General features: G+C 45.1%; 1 protein-coding gene across 2 annotated transcripts in view; it reads left to right on the top strand.

The window, feature by feature from the left end:
- SUFU (SUFU negative regulator of hedgehog signaling) overlaps nucleotides 1–20,384 on the top strand; it is a 118,882-nt gene that overhangs the window by 82,574 nt on the left and 15,924 nt on the right. For both annotated transcript variants that reach the window (XM_037903628.2, XM_037903629.2), the window contains exons 9-10: nucleotides 10,587–10,721; nucleotides 12,636–12,774. In XM_037903628.2, the coding sequence (XP_037759556.1) occupies nucleotides 10,587–10,721; nucleotides 12,636–12,774 (274 nt within the window). The remainder of the gene's footprint in view (nucleotides 1–10,586; nucleotides 10,722–12,635; nucleotides 12,775–20,384) is intronic.

Genomic DNA, 20,384 nt, shown 5'->3' with positions numbered 1-20,384 from the left:
CATACAAAAGCCAGCAGGAGAACACTTCAATCTTCCTGGACATTCTATAACAGATTTAAAAGTAGCTATACTTGAACAAAAAAACTTCAGAAACAGACTTCAAAGAGAAACAGCAAAATTCATTTGCAAATTTAACACCATTAATTTGGGCTGGAATAGGGACTGGGAGTGGCTGGCTCATTACAAAAGCAGCTTTGCCTCTCCTGGAATTGACACCTCCTCATCTATTATTGGGAGTGGACTACATCCACCCTGATCGAATTGGCCCTGTCAACACTGGTTTTCCTCTTGTTAGGTAACTCCCTTCTCTTCATGTGTCAGTATATAATGTCTGCATCTGTAATTTTCACTCCATGCATCTGAAGAAGTGGGGTTTTTACCCACGGAAGCTTATGCTCAAATAAATCTGTTAGTCTTTAAGGTGCCACTGGACTCTTCATACAGTCTCAAGCAGTCTCCCTGTCCCCTGCGCTGACTGCGCCATTCCCACAGGCCTCCCTCTACCCCAGGTTCCAGACCCTTGAACTGGCAGTTCAGGTCTAATCTCCTAGCCCTTTCTGCTCCTTCCCTGGACTGCTTCCTACCCTTCCAGCAACCCCCCCATATATCAGGAGTGTGTCTGCAGGGTTTCTCACTGCAACCCTCTGTTGCCAGCTCCCTGGCTTGATAGAAGCCCACATTTGTTTCTGCCCAGATGAGCTTCAGTCCCGATTAAAGCCTCGTTGCATCCTAGCTCCCCTCCAGGTGCAGCCTACAGCTAATTGGCTTCTCTTGCCTCTGTTAATCCCTCCAGGGCTAGTGTGGGGTGAACGTCTCATCGCAGAGGGCAATAGTATTTGTAAACACTATATCAATAAAATGGTTCAAGTCATCAACTAAGGGATAGAATATAAATCTACAGCTAGTGAAGTGTACAAACTAAGGTTAAAATTACTAATGGCTACAACTCACTATGCCAGTGCCTTTCACCCAATTCCACATTGATCTGACCCATTTCTCAACAGAGGCTGAGCAACTGAGTGAGGTCTCCTGTTACTGAGACTGAATTACTTTGGCAAAATACTAAGGAGTAGTATGGTCAGTCAATATTGTATTGGGTTTAGCTCTCTTCATCCAGAGACCTTAAATAGCCTAAAGAATTAGAGCAGCAGTACTCGCTGCAGCAGGAAAAGTACTCTGCTCATGTATCTTTGACTTTGAAAAACTGTTTGTTTGTACATTCACTTACTCATCATTAAATTGTCGTTCTCAGTAGTTAAAGTGAATTAATGAGCTCTGTCTCAGGTATAGACAGAGGTATAGGTATCCTCACATTCCACGGACCCAGACAGATCTGGTTCATGGAATGACTAACCGTGTCTGCCCACCCACCAAGCAGGATCTGTCCATTTCTGGATCTCCTAACCCAGGACTGGGGTAAAATCAAACATCCCAGCCTGGGCTCACTCCACCTCGGGGCCTGGTGTTTGGATGGGCATCAGAACCAGAACACTCATGTTCTACCCCCATTCAGGAAACCTTAACCAAATTATAAAGGATTCTGCTAGAATCTGCTACCCAGCCAAATAGAGATGCTTTTTGGTCTGAGCACGACTCCATCAACATTTTCCAGATTCTCCAGGCATTCTGGTTGTCCTAGACTATCTCCTGTCCCTGAAGGCTTCAGGTCTTGCTCTTATTACTGCTAGGTGTACCTATAGCAAACTTAGTGCCTTCCTTCCTCCGGTGGAAGGACTTCCATCTTTATCCACCTAATTACTGTATGGTTTATGAAAGGCTTGATTGCGACCTTCCTGCCAGTCCTTATATCTATGCCTCAATGGGTCCTTACCCTTGTTCTGTCAACACTCATAGGTCCACCTTTCGAACATATGGTGACATGCGCCATGGCCCAAGTGTCCATGAAGGTTGCATTCTTAGTGGCCATCACTTCATCCAGGAGGGTCAGTGAGCTAGGAGCCCTCATGGCGGACCCACTGAATACAGTGTTCCACAAAGAGAAAGTTTTCTCTTCGTTTACACCCCCAATTTCTCCCCAGGATGGTTTGAGTTCCACATCAATCAAATTATACATCCCTGTGTTTTTTCCTGAAACCCCATGCTTCCTTCAAAGACAAGAGGCTTCACTCCCCTGACGTCTGGCACCCTAGCATTCTACCTGCAAAGAACCAATCCCATTAGGAAATCTGAGACTTTGTATTGCATTAGCAGAAAGGTCAGGTGGGCAAGCCATATCCTCCCAGAGGATTTCTAAATGGGTTTCAGGATGCATCTTATAGAGCTAGAAAATAGCAAGAATCCCTCCCGCTGCATGAGCACACGCTTTCTCTATGGTATCCCTATCTGACATCCCACCGCAGGACATTTTCAGGGCAGCAACTTGGAGTTCTGTCCACACGTTCGCTACACACTACACTAGTTCATGCATTGGCTGTGGATGCAGTGGTAGGAATGGCAGTATTGTAAGCATCTTTTACTGCCATCTTCCTCACACCCCCTTCCAGTCTGAACACAACTTGCCAATCCAATCACCCATGTGTGGAATACACTTAGGGGCCAGCACTCCAAGAAGTGGAGCTTACTTCCTGTAACTGGAGGTTCTTTGAGATGTCATCCCTATCTGAATTCCACTATCTGCCCTCCATCCCCTATATTTCCTTTCCTGTTGGATTTGCGGTGATTGAAGGAACGGGAGAGGTGTTGACCCACACTGCCTCTTATAGCCTCAGTCGGGAGCACGAGGGGAGCTATTGGGCATGTGCAGGTCCACGGACACTGCTTTGAAGAATTTCTGGACTTGGGCACATGGCATGCATGCGTACCCAGGTGTGGAATACAGGTAGGGACCAAACAGCTTTAAGAACCTCCAGTTACAGCAAGTAACCTGCACTTTCTTTTAACCAGCATGACCTTTTTCCTTGATGGAGGCTTTTTGGGCTTCTTGAACAATTCCCAATTACCATTCTCATTTTTCTGATTTAAATTGTCCCTCCAGCTGATTGTTTTCAGCTTTGTGGAATTTTTACAGCGCCAAGTGTGTGTACTGGTCTGGACTCTGTTCTGTTTGCACGTTATAAATGTGATCAAGTCATAATCGTTTGTACCTAAGCTACCATTAATGTTTTAGTGCTGTGATCAGTTCCTCTTTGACTGTCAAGATGAGATCTAATACAGGATTCCCCCATGTTGGCTGGAACACTTTTTGAGTTAAGAAATTGTCATCTCTGATATTTAGGCACTCTAAGGATGTTTTAGTACTGGCAGCGTGAGTCCTCTAGCACTGTGGTCTCCAAACTTTTTGGCTCACGCACACCCAGGATGAAGACGGGAAGACCAGCCGCAGGTGCGCTGCCGACAGAAGAAGACGGGAAGACCAGCCGCGGGCGTGCCGCCAGAGGGGAACACCAGCTGTGGACGTGCAGAGCTGCCGCCGAAGGAAAAAAACGGCGGAGTGCCGTATGGCGGCGCTCCTGCTGCCGTGCACCCCCTGGGATCGTGGACCCCCTGGGGTGTGTGCACCCCAGTTTGGAGACCACTGCTCTAGCATGTCACTCACATTGAAGTCCTCCATGATCACACAGCTTATTTTCTCAATCTACTACTCTTACTTAAGCCAACTCCTATCAATTTCAGTGGGAGTCTTGCCTGAGTAACGAATGCAGCGCAGACCAGAAGCAAGTGCATTTTGGGGTGTTAATACATTTCAGGGGTATCACCAGGCATAGGCCCGAAGATTGAGTGACTAGTCAGCAACAGAGTGTAGCAAGCACCCGGAAATGCACTGTCTGTTGTATTATATTGCTGTCACCCATAGAATAGCTTGTTCTTCTATAGCTCACTCCATCTGAGAATCAAAAAGTGCTTGACAAGCATTAAGGGGTTAATCCTTATGACATCCCTATGTGGGAAGCACTGTCTCAGTTTTACAGATGGGGAAACTGAGGCATAGAGAAGTTGTGTTTGCTCAGGATCCCTCAGGGAGTCAGTGGCAGAGCCAGGAATACAACTCAGATCTCCTGATTCCAGTCCAGTTAGAATCCCTCAGTGGATTAACAGCATTATCATACAACTTTCAAAATGGATTTGGGGGTTGGGGTGGCTTGTTGCTGCTTGTACTGCATTCAGTTGATGTCCTCAGGGCCCCACGATGCTAGGAGCTGTGCAAAGCCATACTAAGGCAGTCCCTGCCCTGAAGAGCTTAGTCAAAGTAGAGAAGACATACAAAGGGTTGGAGGGGCACTGGAAGCCCAGAGCTGAGAGGACATGCACAAGGTCATAATGTAGGTCGTGACAAAGCCACGAATGAATCCAGAGTCCCAGGTCAGCACCCTATCCACTAGGTATTGCTGTTCCACAAAGAAAGTCCCCTTACCCCAACCAGACCTATAAAATGGCTATTGGGACAGCTTGAGAAGAGGTTGCTATAACATGACTTGCTTCATAAAGAAGGCACATCCAAACTTGTGCAACCAATGATTGCTCTGGCAATTTTCTGGGAGCCCGAAGGGCGGCTGCTAATTGGCATAAATTGAAGCAGATTGCAGTCACCCTCGCCTTTTAATATGGGCTGAGAGCCTAGGGCGACTACAGGTCCCAGCGCGTGGCCACTCAGATCAAGATGGAGCATCGCATGCTGGAACCTGTAGTCTCCCCAGGCCTCTTCTCCCTGCTTGAAGTGGGAGGAGGCTGCAATCTGTGTTTGCCCACCCGTGCTACAGAAGCCAGTTTTAGAAATCTGATGTGGCTTTGGCTAACTGTTGCTGTTAATCTTCATTCACGAGATTTAAAAAGAGAAAAACAGATTCGGGCTGTTGGTAGAAACTGAAGCTGGGGGTGAGGAGGGTGGAAAAATAGTTAAAAGTTAGCTAAAGTCACCTTGGTAACTGCTGCAATACGCTCGCCCAGAACAAGGAGACATCAAACCCAGCTACAAACAGCTTTAAAGAAACAAAAAGAATTTAATCATCTAAAGAATTAATCTGACAACTGCCCACACTTACACCTCCCACAAGTCTTCAATCACTTGGAAATGTGCTTTAATCTCCTCCAACTCCCCTCCAGTTTCATAAAATGCTAGATGTGCAGTCCTCAAACTGGGGCATTTCCGGCATACTGCTTACATTTAAATGTACTGCCTTTCCGAACACTCCAGCCCTGGCTTTTGCCGACTTGTTTTTTCTGGACACAGAGAAACAAGCATTATTTATGTGGGTTGGATGAAGTATTAAATCTGGAATAGACAAAGTTTGCAACAATGTACGTAGTAGTCAGCTTGCTCTGTCATAACAATAAAAATTACACCAGCCTTTGCTCCTGATTTATTTGGTGATGGGGTGGGGAAGTGGAAGGTTATGGGTAAACAACAATGATAAAATTGGAGATATTGGTGCTAGAACCCAAAGTGTTTCTCAACTCTCCTTTAAAATTTGAAACTACAAGTTATGCAAGGCAGGGAAAGCTACACTGTGAGCTTCTTATTAATAACGCCCCAGCAATTCCATCAACCCCTCATCTGGACTGTCACCCTTTCTACGGGCCAGAACAAAGATTTCCATTCCTGCTGTAAGAATGTTAATGTCTCTTGCAGAGTTCTGTGTCCATTGCACGCTCGATAATCTGAAAGTCAGATCTAATTCTTGGCCTTTCTGTAGCGCCTTCTATCTGAGCATCTCAAAGCACTTTAAAAACACCACTCGGTTAATTATTGCAATCGAGGGAAGTATGTCCACTTCACAGATGGGAAAACTGAGACATAATTTAAAAAGAAATCCAAGGCTTTGTTTTCACTGCAAAAAAGATGAGGCATTTTGTTTTTGTACCTTGAGTTGGCTATGTCGAGGTAAAATCCAAGCAGAGCTGAGACATGGGTAGTTTTTATATATCTACTGGCTACATCGAGGTAAAAAACTACTTGTGCAGCCACTAGGTTTTTACATGGAGAGAGCTGGGTAGGTCTACGTTAGAAGCATTACATATGGACTTCCTGCTGTAGAGGCCCAGTGTGTCGTAAACAGGCCCTGACTTTCAACTGACCCAGCGACAACAACCAGTGATTGAGTGGTGTCCTCAGTATAGCTGTCTTTTCACCCAGCCCCCACAATGTTTGCCCCCATCATGCTGCCTACCCGTGTTCGTATCCATGCATTTTGGGAAAATCTGGGCAGCTGCCCCCGCTACCTCAACAGGGGAGCATGTGCCCTGGGGATGTGTGCACAGAGCAAGAGCAGCAGCCACCTGGGGGGGAAAATGCACTCGGGGTGTCTTACTGTGCAAGGAGGGGCTAGGCCAGCTCTGCTACACATTCGTAGTTGTGGGTTTACATTTATATAGCAAAAGGCATGTTACAACCTGATCATAGGAATACAGTGATGTAGGCCACGTAGCTACTGTCTTTTATTAACTACATTATGTGTGGACGCACATGTCTAGAACGATCCGTGTCACAAAGTGTTCAGAAAGTTTCAGTGTAGACAGGGCCTAAACCTCGATTCAGCTACCCAGCTTTACCCTTTTTAATGTAAACAGATCCCACCCCCGGCCACAATCAGAGGAACAACCCGCGTTCAAAGAAACAACAAACACGGCAGTTGTAACCATTTTGGAAAGGCTTTTAGCTGAAGGGATTGCTAATTATTTGATGTTACTTAAATGTTAACTGCCATATTGCTTCACACATTCACCCTTTTTAATAGAATTGCTGGTTACTGATTAATGTAAAGTCTTAATTATTTAGGGTCTGAGAAAACCTGTTTGAAATACAGCTAAGTGATATATTAGTCAATGTCGTCTTGTGAGCACATTATGCACAAGCAGCATTCGCATTTAAAAACAAGAGTTTTTAATATGACCTACAAAGCCCAGCTTCACAGTGTTATCATTATATTGGCACCTGTGGGGGCTAATCAGGAATCGGAGGCCCATTGTGCTAGGCATTGTACAGACTAGTGAATTAAAAACAAAACAAAAAACCTCCCCAACCCCAGAGAGCTTGCACGCTTTAGGTTTGTGGTAAACTCTATGGAGCTCTATTGAGTAAATGCTTACCCGTTCTAAACTTAAATTCCCAGACAGAAGCCACTCAAAGCATTAACCCGTCTGGGTAGAAAAAGGCCGATACCCAGTCTGCCATCTTCGCTAACAAAATTGCTGAATAACTCTGGATATGCCCATATGTACACCAATTCTGTAATTGCACATGAGTTGATAAACTTAAGGTCTAAAATCTCTTATGTTTCTGGTGGCCGACATCCTGTTGGGGGGCTTGGTAATGAATAATTGGAAACTCTAGATCAGGGGTGGGCAAACTTTTTGGACTGAGGGCCACATCGGGGTTGCAAAACTGTATGGACAGCTGGGTAGGGAAGGCTGTGCCTCCCCAAACAGCCTGGCCCCAGCCCCCAATCTGCCCCCTCCCACTGCCTGCCCCCTGACTGCCCCTTCCTGGGACCCTACCCCCTATTCAACCCCTCCTGCTCCCTGTCCCCGACCACCCCCTTTGGGGACCCCCCCCCTCCAACCCCTCCCCCGACCGCTCCAATCCCTATCCATACCCCCGCCCCCTGACAGGCCCCCTGGGACTCCCATGTCTATCCAACCCCTCCCTACCCCTCCTTCCCCCCCCCCCCCCCCCGTCCCCTGACTGCCCCCCGGGACTCCCACACCTATCAAACTGCCATCTGCTCCTCGTCCCCTTACTGCCCCTCTGCCCCATCCAACCGCTCCCTGTCCCCTGACTGCCCCCCGGGGACCCACTGCCCCTTATCCAACTGCCCCGCTCCCTGCCCCCTTACCATGCTGCTCAGAGCAGCAGGACTGGCTTATTGGAAAGCCTGGGAGGTGGGCGGGTGCAAGCTGAGATGCCCATCTGGCGGCATACCTGTTGGGGGGGGGGGGGGGATAGCAGGGGAGGGGAGCTCAAGGGCCGGGAAGGTGTGGCCCGCAGGCCGTAGCTTGCCCACCTCTGCTCTAGATGACAGGCTAAGGCTTTGTCTACACTGCACAGTTGTGTCGCTAGAAGTCGGGCAGTGTAAAGGCTCTTTGTCGGCACTTTTGCGGACAAAACTCTTTGACCTCCTCAGAGCAGGGTGTGCGTTGTGGCACAACGAGCTGTTTACACTGCCACTTGCCTCGGCAAAACCTTTGTCTTTGGGGGGGGAAGGGAAGGAGGGGCTTTTTTAAGCACCTGTGAATGACAAAACTTGTCGTTCAATTGGCAATGTAGACAAAGCCTAACTTTCCCACAGGGTAATGTGTATATAAGATCTGATAAGGAAGTTCAGGTAAACCTTAGGTTAAGGTCAATTGATCATTAATCAACCATGCACTTCTTGGGTAATCAAACTGTAAAATGTTTTCTTCAGTGTCTGGCCCATTCCAGTGTTTTAAGGCCCCACCTACATGGAGCTGTAAAAAATGAACCAGTTTAAACTCTCAGGTTTAGATACCAGCTAGACTACAAAGGGATGTGTCTTCGCTGCAGAGTTAATCTGATGACTGGCATTCAGGTGATCAGCACCTGGGTTAGCCTAGCCCGGATAGGAGTAGTCACAGTGCAAAGCCCACTTACTGTGTTCTCACCAGTGCTGCACTCGCCCATGTGTGTCACTAGGGCTGTAGGGGACACATACCATGGTCTTTTGTGCTGCTCTGCTTCTTTCTCAATAAACTGGGAGAATATGTCTGCCCTTCTGGCACAAGAGGGCGGTGGGCAGGTTGGAATTTTGGAAAGGCATTGGAAGACTGTCAGCACTCAAGTTGTTTAGCCTGTTTCCTCACTGCATAGTGGGAGTAGGTTACCCGCCCTCCTGAAAGCCTCACTTAGGTTTTAGCCTATAGCCCTAGATGAGCCAGCTAGCCCAGGTTTAAAGTATCATCAAACTCAGGTGAGAGAGTTGTAGATGTGGATGGTGAGAGGAGTGAGAGCCCGAGTTAACTCTACAGTGAAGACAGACCCCAAATCAACATCCTTGGTGGACAAGCTGTTACATCATGATTCTCACATTCTGCATCTGAGACATGGCTCCATCTTACAGCATAGAAAGGATCAAGCCATATTTTAATTATGTTCCTGAACTGCACTGTGACATGGTAACATTTTGTTTGGTCTGCCCTGCAGGATCGAATTGCAAGCATGTTTTAACTGTCAGGGGACAAGTGCTTGGAGTGTTGTCAGCCGGTCTCTTTCCTCTCTCCTCTCCTCTCTTCTCCCCAACCAAACCCAATGATTCTGTAGTGTAGATGAGACCCTAGCAATGTGTTGCCTCTATTAAACCAGGATTGACAGATAAGAGAAATGTAAACCCTGTCTCTTCTGACATCATGTAAGTTGATGGCACTCTATATGTCCTTCCCTTTCCAGCCAGTTGGCTTCTTCGCTGTCTCCACCCCTTTCTGTCCTTGATCACAGTCCTTCTGATCAATCAGTGCTTTTTGTTTGATGTGTTTTTGGGAGAGGGGTTTTCTTATTGCATGTAGGATCATTGGGTCAGGCACCATCTTTTCCTGTGTTCTCTACAATCACACAAGGAATTATAATGCTACTCTTTGAACATATAAAGTATTTTAGTTCATGATCCGGTATTTTGAGATATCTACCTGATTATATCGAAGATTCTGTCTTGTGAAGTTCATAATTGCAGAATGTACCCTCTAAGTTAAACAACATTACCATGTGTAATGTACTGCCCTTGTAAAATGTAGTATAAAGACTGCATTGTTTTAAAGCAGCTCTGCTTCAAAGGGAAAACGGTCTACAAATAGTCTGTGAATTGTGTGTGGCTTTTGTACTTTGAATATTGTACTTAATGCTAGCAGAAGTTAGAGTGTTTAAGAACTGGTTATGCAACATCTAAAGCCTTTGGTTGGTCTGATGAAGGAAAAGGGTGGGGTTGATTCAGATTATGTCTCTTTACTATAGCTCTCTAACACTAAGCTTCTATAGCAGTGAGTCAGGACAGCACAGAGCTTTCCGGACAGCCCCGTTTCTTAAAGAATAAGATCCTAGCATGCAATGCTTCATCGTGATCCAGTGACCTTAAAAGTTCTGGAAATAAAATTTAATAAAGAATGGGAGTAAAATTATACCGTGAAGCCAGAAGCATGACAAAATGTTCTGTAAGATACAATGCTGCATTCCCTAACAGGTCACCCACACCCCATTTGTTCTATGAACAAATGTTCTATGAACAAATGGGGTATGGGTGACCTGTTAGGTCCCACAGGCCTTGCCTCTGCCCATGCAGCATTGTACCTTACAGAACATTTTGTCGTGCTTCTGGCTTCACGGTATAATTTTACTCCCATTCTTTATTAAACTTTATTTCCAGAACTTTTAAGGTCACTGAATCAAGATGAAGCATTGCATGCTAGGATCTGTAGTCTGTGGGCCACAGTTGTAAAATGGAGACACGGGTGGCTTGCAAATTAGCTATGTCCTTCTGGCAAGCTGTTGTGTCCTTCCGTTAGACAGCTTTCACGGAACTGCTCTAAATAATCATTGAATTTTTTTGCTGTCTTTTCACAAGGCTGACAATCGTTGGAATGTGAGTCTCAGGTTCTAAATAGGTACACTCTGTTTTTTCTCTTAGAAGCCGTAAGGATAGTTTAGAGAGTGAGAGCTCAGCAGCTATCATTCCTCATGAGCTAATCCGCACAAGACAGCTTGAGAGCGTGCACCTGAAATTCAACCAGGAGTCTGGCGCACTGATTCCACTTTGTCTAAGGTGAGAGGAGCTGGTTTCTTTGAGCTCTGCTTTAATGGCTACAATTCTGCCTTATGGCCTTGTTTCTTCATACAGATGATCCTGTATAAATTTAAAAAGACCATAGCTGAGACACTTTGCCAAAAACATTAGAAACAGATGACACCATCCACAGACCTGAGGAAGACCTCTGTGTAGTTCAAAAGCTTGTCTCTTTCACCAACAGAAGTTGGTCCAATGAAAGTATTACTTCATCCACCTTGTCTTTCTACTGTGCACATAAGTTCATCATGCCAAAATTGTTTTACTCTTTTTGTTTCCCATGTTTTATGTTGGGGGTTGATCGGTAGAGTTTTTTTGATCAGACTAATGCTGCTAAAGTATCTTATCAAACCAAGGGATGGCTCCTACATTCCTGTCACAGAAATCCCTTAAGACATCAACTTTAACTTGTGCAGTTCTATGCAAACATTTGATATCAGTTATGCACACGGTTTTGTATATGCAAATTCTGTCACTTGTACACCGAAGTGCACATGTTGCACTGCACATATACTGTAAAGGTTGTATCTTGAGAAGTTGCACCTAAGGAGGGGATCAGGGCTTTGACCAGTTAATGACCTGTCTAAATCTCCAGAAAATTCAGCTAGTGATTTTTTTGTTTAAATGCTTTTGTCAGAAATTGTAAGAAAGTTCTGGTCTTTGAGTTCAGAGTAAACTGAAGGCCACTAATTCTTGTTGAGTTTACAATTATAATTTTTGTTGACTACTTTAAAGTTAAAAATGCAATAAAGGATGCAGTAACTTGCCTCTAAACTTTTTTCTCTCAGATGTACTGGTTGGGCTGAGATCACTAGATATTTATGATTTGAATTGTGCAGCATCATAAATTAAGGGCTTGTCTACATGGGTACATCCAGGAAGGTTAATCCAAATGACAAAAAGTGTGAATTTGCAGAGGATTAGTTAAACTGCATTAAACACCTGTGTGAACACCCTCATTCAGAATTAAGGCCACTTTAATTCTAATTAATAGCATTCACACAGGGATTTAATAGGATTTAACTAATCCACTTCAAATTCACACCTTTAGTTAATTCAGATTATTTTTCCTGGATGTCCAGGAAAGATAGACATGGGGCTAATGCACAAGGCTGGGAATAGGATATGAATTCTATCCATAGTTGTTTACACCAGGTCACATGGGAAGTCACTTAACTTCTCTGTGCCTTAATTAGCTCCAGCTGTAAAATGGGGATAACATATTCACATCTCACTGAGGCTGTGAACTTCAATGCCTTTGGTGCCACTTGAGATTCCTACATGGAAAGCACCATCACAATAAAGTATTATTTATTATAGATGAACAAACATGTTTCTCTTCTCCTAAATGTTTTATTTAAAAAGAGTCCACTGGCACAGACTAAATTTAATAAATTACTAGGTAATAGATTAATATATAACATGAGCTATTAAATTGTAGAAGTTAGGGCCAGCTCATTATCCTAGTGGGACTGCTTTGCGCCACCACGGAAGAGATGTGAATTCTGTACTCAGTCCTGCTGGTGTTCTCTGAGCTGATGGAGTTGGGAGTTCTGTGCCTTAGGCATCAGTGGGGGTGAGTGGTGCAAATGGGATGCTAGTAAAGTCCCATTCAGTCTTCCTCGGCTAGAAGCATTGTAATGCGGAAGTGGAGCCTTGGGACTGAGGGTGTGAGGGCACATGTGCTCTTCCAGAGTTCCAGAAGAGACTTGTGACCCGCACTTAAGGGACAAGGCTGTGAAAGTCACCCGTACATTTACTGCGAATTTGTGGTTAGTGGGGTGTGATGTATTCCTAAGAGTGATCACAGATACTCCAGTGTATATCTTGTGGTGGGTCTGTACTGACCTGCTTATGACCTCTCCGTTTATGTATGTGTATTCTATTCTCCAGGGGCAGGCTGTTACATGGACGGCACTTTACATATAAAAGTATTACAGGGGATACAGCAATCACGTTTGTATCGACAGGAGTAGAAGGAGCCTTTGCTACAGAGGAGCATCCTTATGCAGCACATGGGCCTTGGTTACAAGTAAGAGCCTCTCCTCCTCCTCCTCCTTCTTCCTCTTTTTACCTCCTTCCTTTTCAGTTCCTTCAAAAAACAATCCGTGTGCAGGTTTCTCTGGCCTACAAATCTTACAACAAAGCTATGCATCCTGCTGCAGCTTCTCTGACGATAAACACCTGATTATTATATGATACTCTCAGTAGCTCCAGAAATGATTAAAAATGTAGAACTATTCCTAGTTAGGTGAATGGAATTTGAAATCTAAAACATTGGTTGGCAATTTCTAATATCTTAAATGCATACAGCAATTTTCATCTCTGAGCCCCAGATCACTTTACAAATTCTACATATTTTGGTTCCTTCCTCCTGCCACTACAGTGCAAATACCTTAGGGGTAAAAGATAATAGGGGAATTCAGGGAGGCAGAATGGAGTTACCTAAACTAGTAGTTAGCCAGGGCCATCAGGATTAACAGCTTAATCTTTTGGAAAAGTTATGGGCTCTTTAATGACTATAAGGTGGATAGAAAGTTGGCTAGATTGTCAGGCTCAACAGGTAGTGATCAATGGCTCCATGTCTAGTTGGCAGCCGGTATCAAGTGGAGTGCCCCAAGGGTCGGTCCTCTGGCCGGTTTTGTTCAATGTCTTCATAAATGATCTGGAGGATGGTGTGGATTGCACCCTCAGCAAGTTTGCAGATGACACTAAACTGGGAGGAGAGGTGGATACGCTGGAGGGTAGGAATAGGATACTGAGGGCCCTAGACAAATTAGAGGATTGGGCCAAAAGAAATCTGATGAGGTTCAACAAGGACAAGTGCAGAGTCCTGCACTTAGGATGGAAGAATCCCATGCACCACTACAGACTAGGGACCGAATGGCTCGGCAGCAGTTCTGCAGAAAAGGACCTAGGGGTTACAGTGGACGAGAAGCTGGATATGAGTCAAGAGTGTGCCCTTGTTGCCAAGAAGGCCAATGGCATTTTGGGATATATAAGTAGGGGCATTGCCAGCAGATCGAGGGACGTGATCGTTCCCCTCTATTCGACATTGGTGAGGCCTCATCTGGAGTACTGTGTCCAGTTTTGGGCCCCACACTACAAGAAGGATGTGGAAAAATTGGAAAGAGTCCAGCGGAGGGCAACAAAAACGATTAGGGGACTGGAACACATCACTTATGGGGAGTGGCTGAGGGAACTGGGATTGTTTAGTCTGCGGAAGACAAGAACGAGGGGGGATTTGATAGCTGCTTTCGACTACCTGAAAGGGGGTTCCAAAGAGAATGGCTCTAGACTGTTCTCAGTGGTAGCAGATGACAGAACAAGGAGTAATGGTCTCAAGTTGCAGTGGGGGAGGTTTAGGTTGGATATTAGGAAAAACTTTTTCACTAGGAGGGTGGTGAAGCACTGGAATGGGTTACCTGGGGAGGTGGTGGAATCTCCTTCCTTAGAAGTTTTTAAGGTCAGGCTTGACAAAGCCCTGGCTGGGATGATTTAGTTGGGGATTGGTCCTGCTTTGAGCAGGGGGTTGGACTAGATGACCTCCTGAGGTCCCTTCCAACCCTGATATTCTATGATTCTATGATCAGACGTGTTCAGGAACCCTGTCTTACATTGTCCCCAAAATAGGGCACTAACTGCAGCACATCATCCTATAGCACCCTCACCACCTCAAATCCCCACACAACTTCCTGCACCAGCACCCTGGATTTCCCTTGGAGTTTCCCCATCCACATATTAACAAGGGTCAACCCTGGTTATCTTAAGACCACCAGTGGTGGGATGTCATAGCCATTTCCTAGTCTTGTTTATGGCCAAGCAAAAATAAAATAGCTTTGGGAGGAAAGCTCCATTTCTAAAGAATTAGACGCCTGGTGCGCTCACTCTCTCTGTTTATTGTACACTGTCCCTCAAGGTGCACTTCTGGTTGAACACTATTTAGGATCCTACTGTTCCAGTATCATAATTAGGCTGGCTATGGCTAGTATTCGAGGCATCACAGTGTATATGTTCACAAATCTGCAGAAAACCAAACATGCAAATCTGTAACTCCTAAAGGAGCTGATTGGGTAGGGCAGCACTCTTACAATGATTAACAGGGAATGTTCGGTTTAAGGGGTGGGTCATTCACTGTTTGGTGCTTGTGCTCACCAACACATGACACAAGATCTTGTGACTGTGTTAACTCCAAACATAACAGTATTTGTTTGAGTTTACACCACGTCCTGAAATGTATTCATGTGTAGAATGTACGAATGACTTTCAGCCTCTAAAGGGTGGAGAACGGCAATAATTATGCCATCATTCAAGCATATAACTAATCTTAACCCTTATGGAACGAGCTAATTCCCAAAGGTCTGTTACTGGATCTGAAGATTTACTGGGGTCACATGGGGTTGCTGGGAAGGAAGGAAGGTTTCTGGTTGGTGGGAGGTAGGGTGAGGCTCCTTGCAGGAGCAAGTCCCCACCTTGCTTCCTACAGTGGGGAACTTCTTTGATCTTCACTTCTGCTTTGACCTGCTCCCCTTGCTGCTGGCCACTGCCCTGTCCCTTAGGTTAGTGCCAGCAGAGGTAAGGAGGTCAGACTGCAGATAGGCAGGGCCCAGCAGGGAACGCTGACAGGCATGCCAACATTGTGTAGAGCTGGTGGGGTGCCTGAGACTCTTGACTTAATGTAAGGAAGAGGGGATCACTTTTTGAATGAGCAGCAGCTGAGGGATTGGGAGTGAAGATGTGAGATCCTAAAAACAAGTCCATTGGCTTCAGCCTGAGGGGCGAGAGAAGCTGTGGTACACAAGAGACATAGTGGCAATTCTCAGGTCTGGTTTCTCCTCTTAGCTTTTGGAGTCGCAGGGCCTGAGAGCACTGGTGCTATCAAAGTAAAGCCTGGAGAGGAATCCTCGCCTCACTCTGCCAAGACCTCAGCCACACAAAGGCATTGATGGGCTCCAGAGGGAGTCGGTCCGTGGCTGAAAGCAGATCACTGTGGTGTGACTGCTTGTTGTGAAGGAGTATAAATCGGGGGGGTTACATAGAGGAAGGGAAATGGCAAGCCTCTCCTGATGTAGACTTTTTCCATACCTTGGGGAAGGAACAGTTTATGAGGGTCTGAGAAGCCCTGTGTATGAGTCCTAATAGACAGGTGTTCATACCACCAAAACACCACCACAGCTGGCACTATTCGGTATCATTTTGGGCAGTCTCGGCAGATGGATCAAGGACTGACTATAGACCATGGAGACAGAACACCCCATTCCTATAAGTAGTCCTTCCAGCTCAGGTTTAAGGCATATTAGTGGAGGAGTACATGGGGAAGCTTGCCCTGCTGCTGTCCACGCTCTGGGGATGATTAGGTTATTTCATTCTCCTGAAGAAGTCAAAATGGAACCTTTCCCAAGTACTGGGCATATTTTTTCCTGCAAGTAACTTTTAATTATTTATAAAAGCTAAATTCTAGTAAAGATCTATCATGTCAGGCTGGGTTATTTCTTAGCTTTTTCCACTCTCTCGTATTATTGAATACAAAAATTACTTTGATTCATAAAGGTGCAGATGTATTCCTGAAGTCCTACTTGTTAACACTATACATTTTGCCTATGTGTTAGCTAACATTGCACATGACCAAAGACTTGCACAAGGCTTTCTGGCCCTTCCCCAGAACGCTGGCTGCCCCAAGGCAACAGCAACAGCAGCCTGACCATAATGCTGAGCAAAACCTCTCTTCCCCCTATGGGGAGAGTCAGTGCTCCAGGTGAGCAAAAAAAAAGGTAAGGAAGAGGTGCCCATCCTGACTCTCAGGGTTAGAGAGTTAAGGCTGGTATTCCCAACAGCTTCAGCACAATTAATTTGGGATGGTATTAATATGTATTAACGGTTCTTGGGACAAATCGTCTGGATGTGCTGAACCTCTCATTGGAAATCTCGCTTGTCTATCTTTAAACCTGCTCAAGGTGAGTGAGAGTGACGTATGCTTCCCCCCCTTACTTGAATACGTTTAGAGAGTATGTGTGGAAATTTGCTGTTGAAATTAATCTGTCCCAATAAAGTTTGCCCGAACCTTTAATATATATTAATGTTATCCTAGGGTAGCTTGTGTCAAAGCTTGTCAACATGCCTCCATCAGCCGTTGGGAATTACTATCCTTAGCTCTCAAACACTGGGAGTCAGGACTTGCTTATGCAAAACATTTCAGCTTTAATGTGGCACTCCCTACCTGCCTAACACAAGGCACGCTGCTCCTGACCCCTATCTTGCTTATTTGGAGCACTTACTCTCTCTAGAGAGATGGTGAGTGATGGTGATGATTTCTGCCCCTGCTGCTCTGGGCAGTCATTGTGCATGATCAAAGGCTCCCTTCCTAGAACAATGTAAATGTTACCCATCAGCGTTTGCTGCAGTATCTGTTAAACATACAAGCCAATCTGTGTAGTACATTTAAGAAAAACACTATGGTAAAAATGTCCATTAGGTTGCACAGTCAAGCACTCCGAAGTTAGGAAATGCCTGAAGTAAGACTGCCTGTACAACCATAATTTGACTTCCTTCTGCATGTGAATTATGAGACAATCTCTAATTACATGATCCGGTTTTCTCCACTGGACCCGTCTCACTCACTGCACCGTGTGGACCAGGCTCTGGGAATGAAGTAGGGCTGTGTAGTGAATGCAGCGTTTATTTAATACAGCTTTGAAACTTTGAAACTGTGCAGAAGAAAAATGCTGCTTTTAATCATCTTAATTTAAATGGAACAAGCACAGAAACAGGTTCCTTTCCTTGTCACATCTTTCTTTAGACTTTCCCCTTATTTTGTTGTTAGTTTACATTAAACACAGTACTATACTGTATTTGCGTGTATGTGTGTGCACGCGCAGACGCACATATGTGTGCGCGCTCCTGCCTGATGGCATAGTTCTGGTTCCAAATAAAGTTTATGGTTGACCGGTAAGCTCATAACTCTGAGGTTCCACTGTAATTGAAGACTGTATCATAATGTGTACACAAAAGAGGTCTGAATTAATATTGTGTGGGCAACTCTGATGCCACCATGGCCCCTGCAGCAGGGAAGTATAATTGCAAGAAAAGTACTGCTCAGCCTCTGTATCCTTGGGCTGGAGCATGCTCTGTGGGGCTGGAGCATGATCAATGAAGATGGAATCTTCAGAGAATTTTGTTACTAGCGTCTAATAAGCTTCTTTGAAACATACAAATGGCAATTTTCAGAGGCTTATAACTCCACCAAATTTGGGTAGATCTTCACGGGGTCAGCAAAGGCACATCCTTGACCCCAGCGGGACCACCTGCTAAATTTCTAGTCCTTCCTCCAAAGCATGGAGTCACTAGGGCTTCTCAACATAACGAGGGTAAGAATTTTTTAACATTGTCAAAAAGTATTTTTCCGGAACTTGTTCTCTGAAATGACTGCATCATTCTTGCTAGAACCTTTCCAGTGAGGCACAGATACCAACATGGGAAATTTCAGTCTGAATGGTTAGAGTGGCAAAGTTATAAACAGGTGAAAACAGGACCTTTTATAAGTGTTAGGAAACCTTAACTCTAGGCACAGCTACCAGCTGTATCTGTAATATAACATATGTATAGTACTGTGTCTCGCGCGTCCGTCATGCTAGTACTGTAGACGTGATAAAATTGTACAAGCAAACCATGAAGCACATTGTATTATCACCTCCCATTGTTTAATGAGACCCTATTAAGATCAGACATTAAAGATAGAAGGATCTATTGGGTCATCTAGATCCTCCCCCAGAGGCCAATGGAGGATTGTTCCTGTGGCATGTTTTCTAGTGCTTCATCCAGTCTCATTTTGGATGAGTCAAATGTTTCTACCTCTTCCTAGAGAAACTGACCATCCCTCAGCCTAATGCACCTTACTGTCAGGAAGCTTTTGCTGCTAATCAGTCTAAATTATCCATTAATTTCAGCTCTTTGCTCCCTAGCTTTTCTCCCAGCCACTGGTAGCACCCTAGAGAAGTCCTTTCCCTCCTTAACACTTGCCCCCTGAAAATGCATGGACTGTTATCTTGTCTCCCTTCAGACCCTTGTCATCACTGAGCCAAGCTGTACATAGTCACACAGCAGTGATTCTATCCAGAAGATCGATAGAACAATGTTGACAGGCTCCAAAGAGTACCCTTCCCCAGGGCAAGTCCAGGTGGAGTTTTAAAGCTGATGAAACAGAGTTGGGGAGTCCTGGCAGCTCCTTAGTGCACATAGAGACCCTCCTGGTAGATAGCATTTCAAATCCTCATGTACTTCTTCCAGCAGAATTGTAAGATCCCTGAATGCAGCAGTATGGTGCCTGCGGCACGTGTAAATATCTTTTCCTTTACAGGGAAGGTCCATTAGTTTCCTTGGAGTATAGCAATGGGATTCCACCCCCCAGAGAAAACCCCCTTGTTTGTTCACAGTACTTATGTGTGTGACACTCTGATGGAAACTATCATGAAATCATACAGCAGGGTGTCTGTTTAGAACTCATGTCCTTTTTCATATAGTGCTGTTGCATTACAGAAAATAAGTAGACAAGGCTTCTGTCCTGAACTGCTTGCAATCTAAATGAGAGACAGCACAATGAAAGGGGGAGGGGAGATGAGAGAACAGGGGGGTCTGCTCATGGCACACAGCACTATTTACAAGGAGTTTGATTAGCTGCATTTTGAATTAAAGGGATTCCTTCTTCTGCTGTACAGTATTAATGGCAGGAATTCAGCAGGAACACTTTCAGTGCTGTCTGTTCCCAAGAGTTGCAGGAAATTAGCCATGTTGTTGATGAAAGGAAGTAGGCCACAAACTTTGGAGCTGCTGGCTCATCCAGTCTAGAAGCAGCAGCTTTATGGATGGAGGATTTCTTAGGGGCTTGTTATATAACTTACTTTGGGGTATATTACAACATTTTACAAGCCAGGCATTCTGAAGATGAAAGGTGCTGTGGTCTGCTTGCCAGCTGAATTTGGGGGGCTCTTTCCTGATCAGAGATTTACCAACTGTGGCAGACTATAAACAGCTGTGTGAAATGTACTACTGTAGCCTGGGGTCAGAGCCAACCTGTTTCAAGTTAAGAATTTCAAGCCCTTGCAATGGATTTGAACCCCAGAAGTGAGAGATGGTGCATTAGTCATGCAGTTGCACCTGTAGACTTTAATCTATGGCTGTGATTTTGTCTTAAATGTTTTTTGGCTGCCAGTCATCGTAGTATGCAGGTTGATCTACAACTTGTCAGATGTGGTTAATAGACTGAATCTTGATCTTGGGCACTAAGTGACACACGCGATATACAGTTCATGCCCTACCATTGCTGGCTAAGTACAAAAAATCAGGCTGCAGGTGCCTCAGTCATCCATGGGGATCGAACCTTGGACATTCAGTATAAAAAGTACAACCCCCCCCCCCCCCACACACACACACACACCTGAGCTATGGGAGTAATTCCATTAGTTTAGTAAGCCGCAGAATGTTATCGTTGCTGAGGCTAACCTCTAGAGGGAGACATCGCACACAAAGCCAGTGTATTACATAACCATAGAGATTTTAATCATTACATAACATAGCCTTTTTAACATGGCTGGCCACACACAAGTTTCAGTAGGGGTTGCCAAACTTTGGACCTTCAGTTGCACTTTT

The sequence above is a fragment of the Chelonia mydas genome, chromosome 7 (genome assembly GCF_015237465.2).
Source record: "Chelonia mydas isolate rCheMyd1 chromosome 7, rCheMyd1.pri.v2, whole genome shotgun sequence".
Taxonomy (NCBI): domain Eukaryota; kingdom Metazoa; phylum Chordata; order Testudines; family Cheloniidae; genus Chelonia; species Chelonia mydas.
This window is presented reverse-complemented; position numbering and strand designations above follow the sequence as displayed.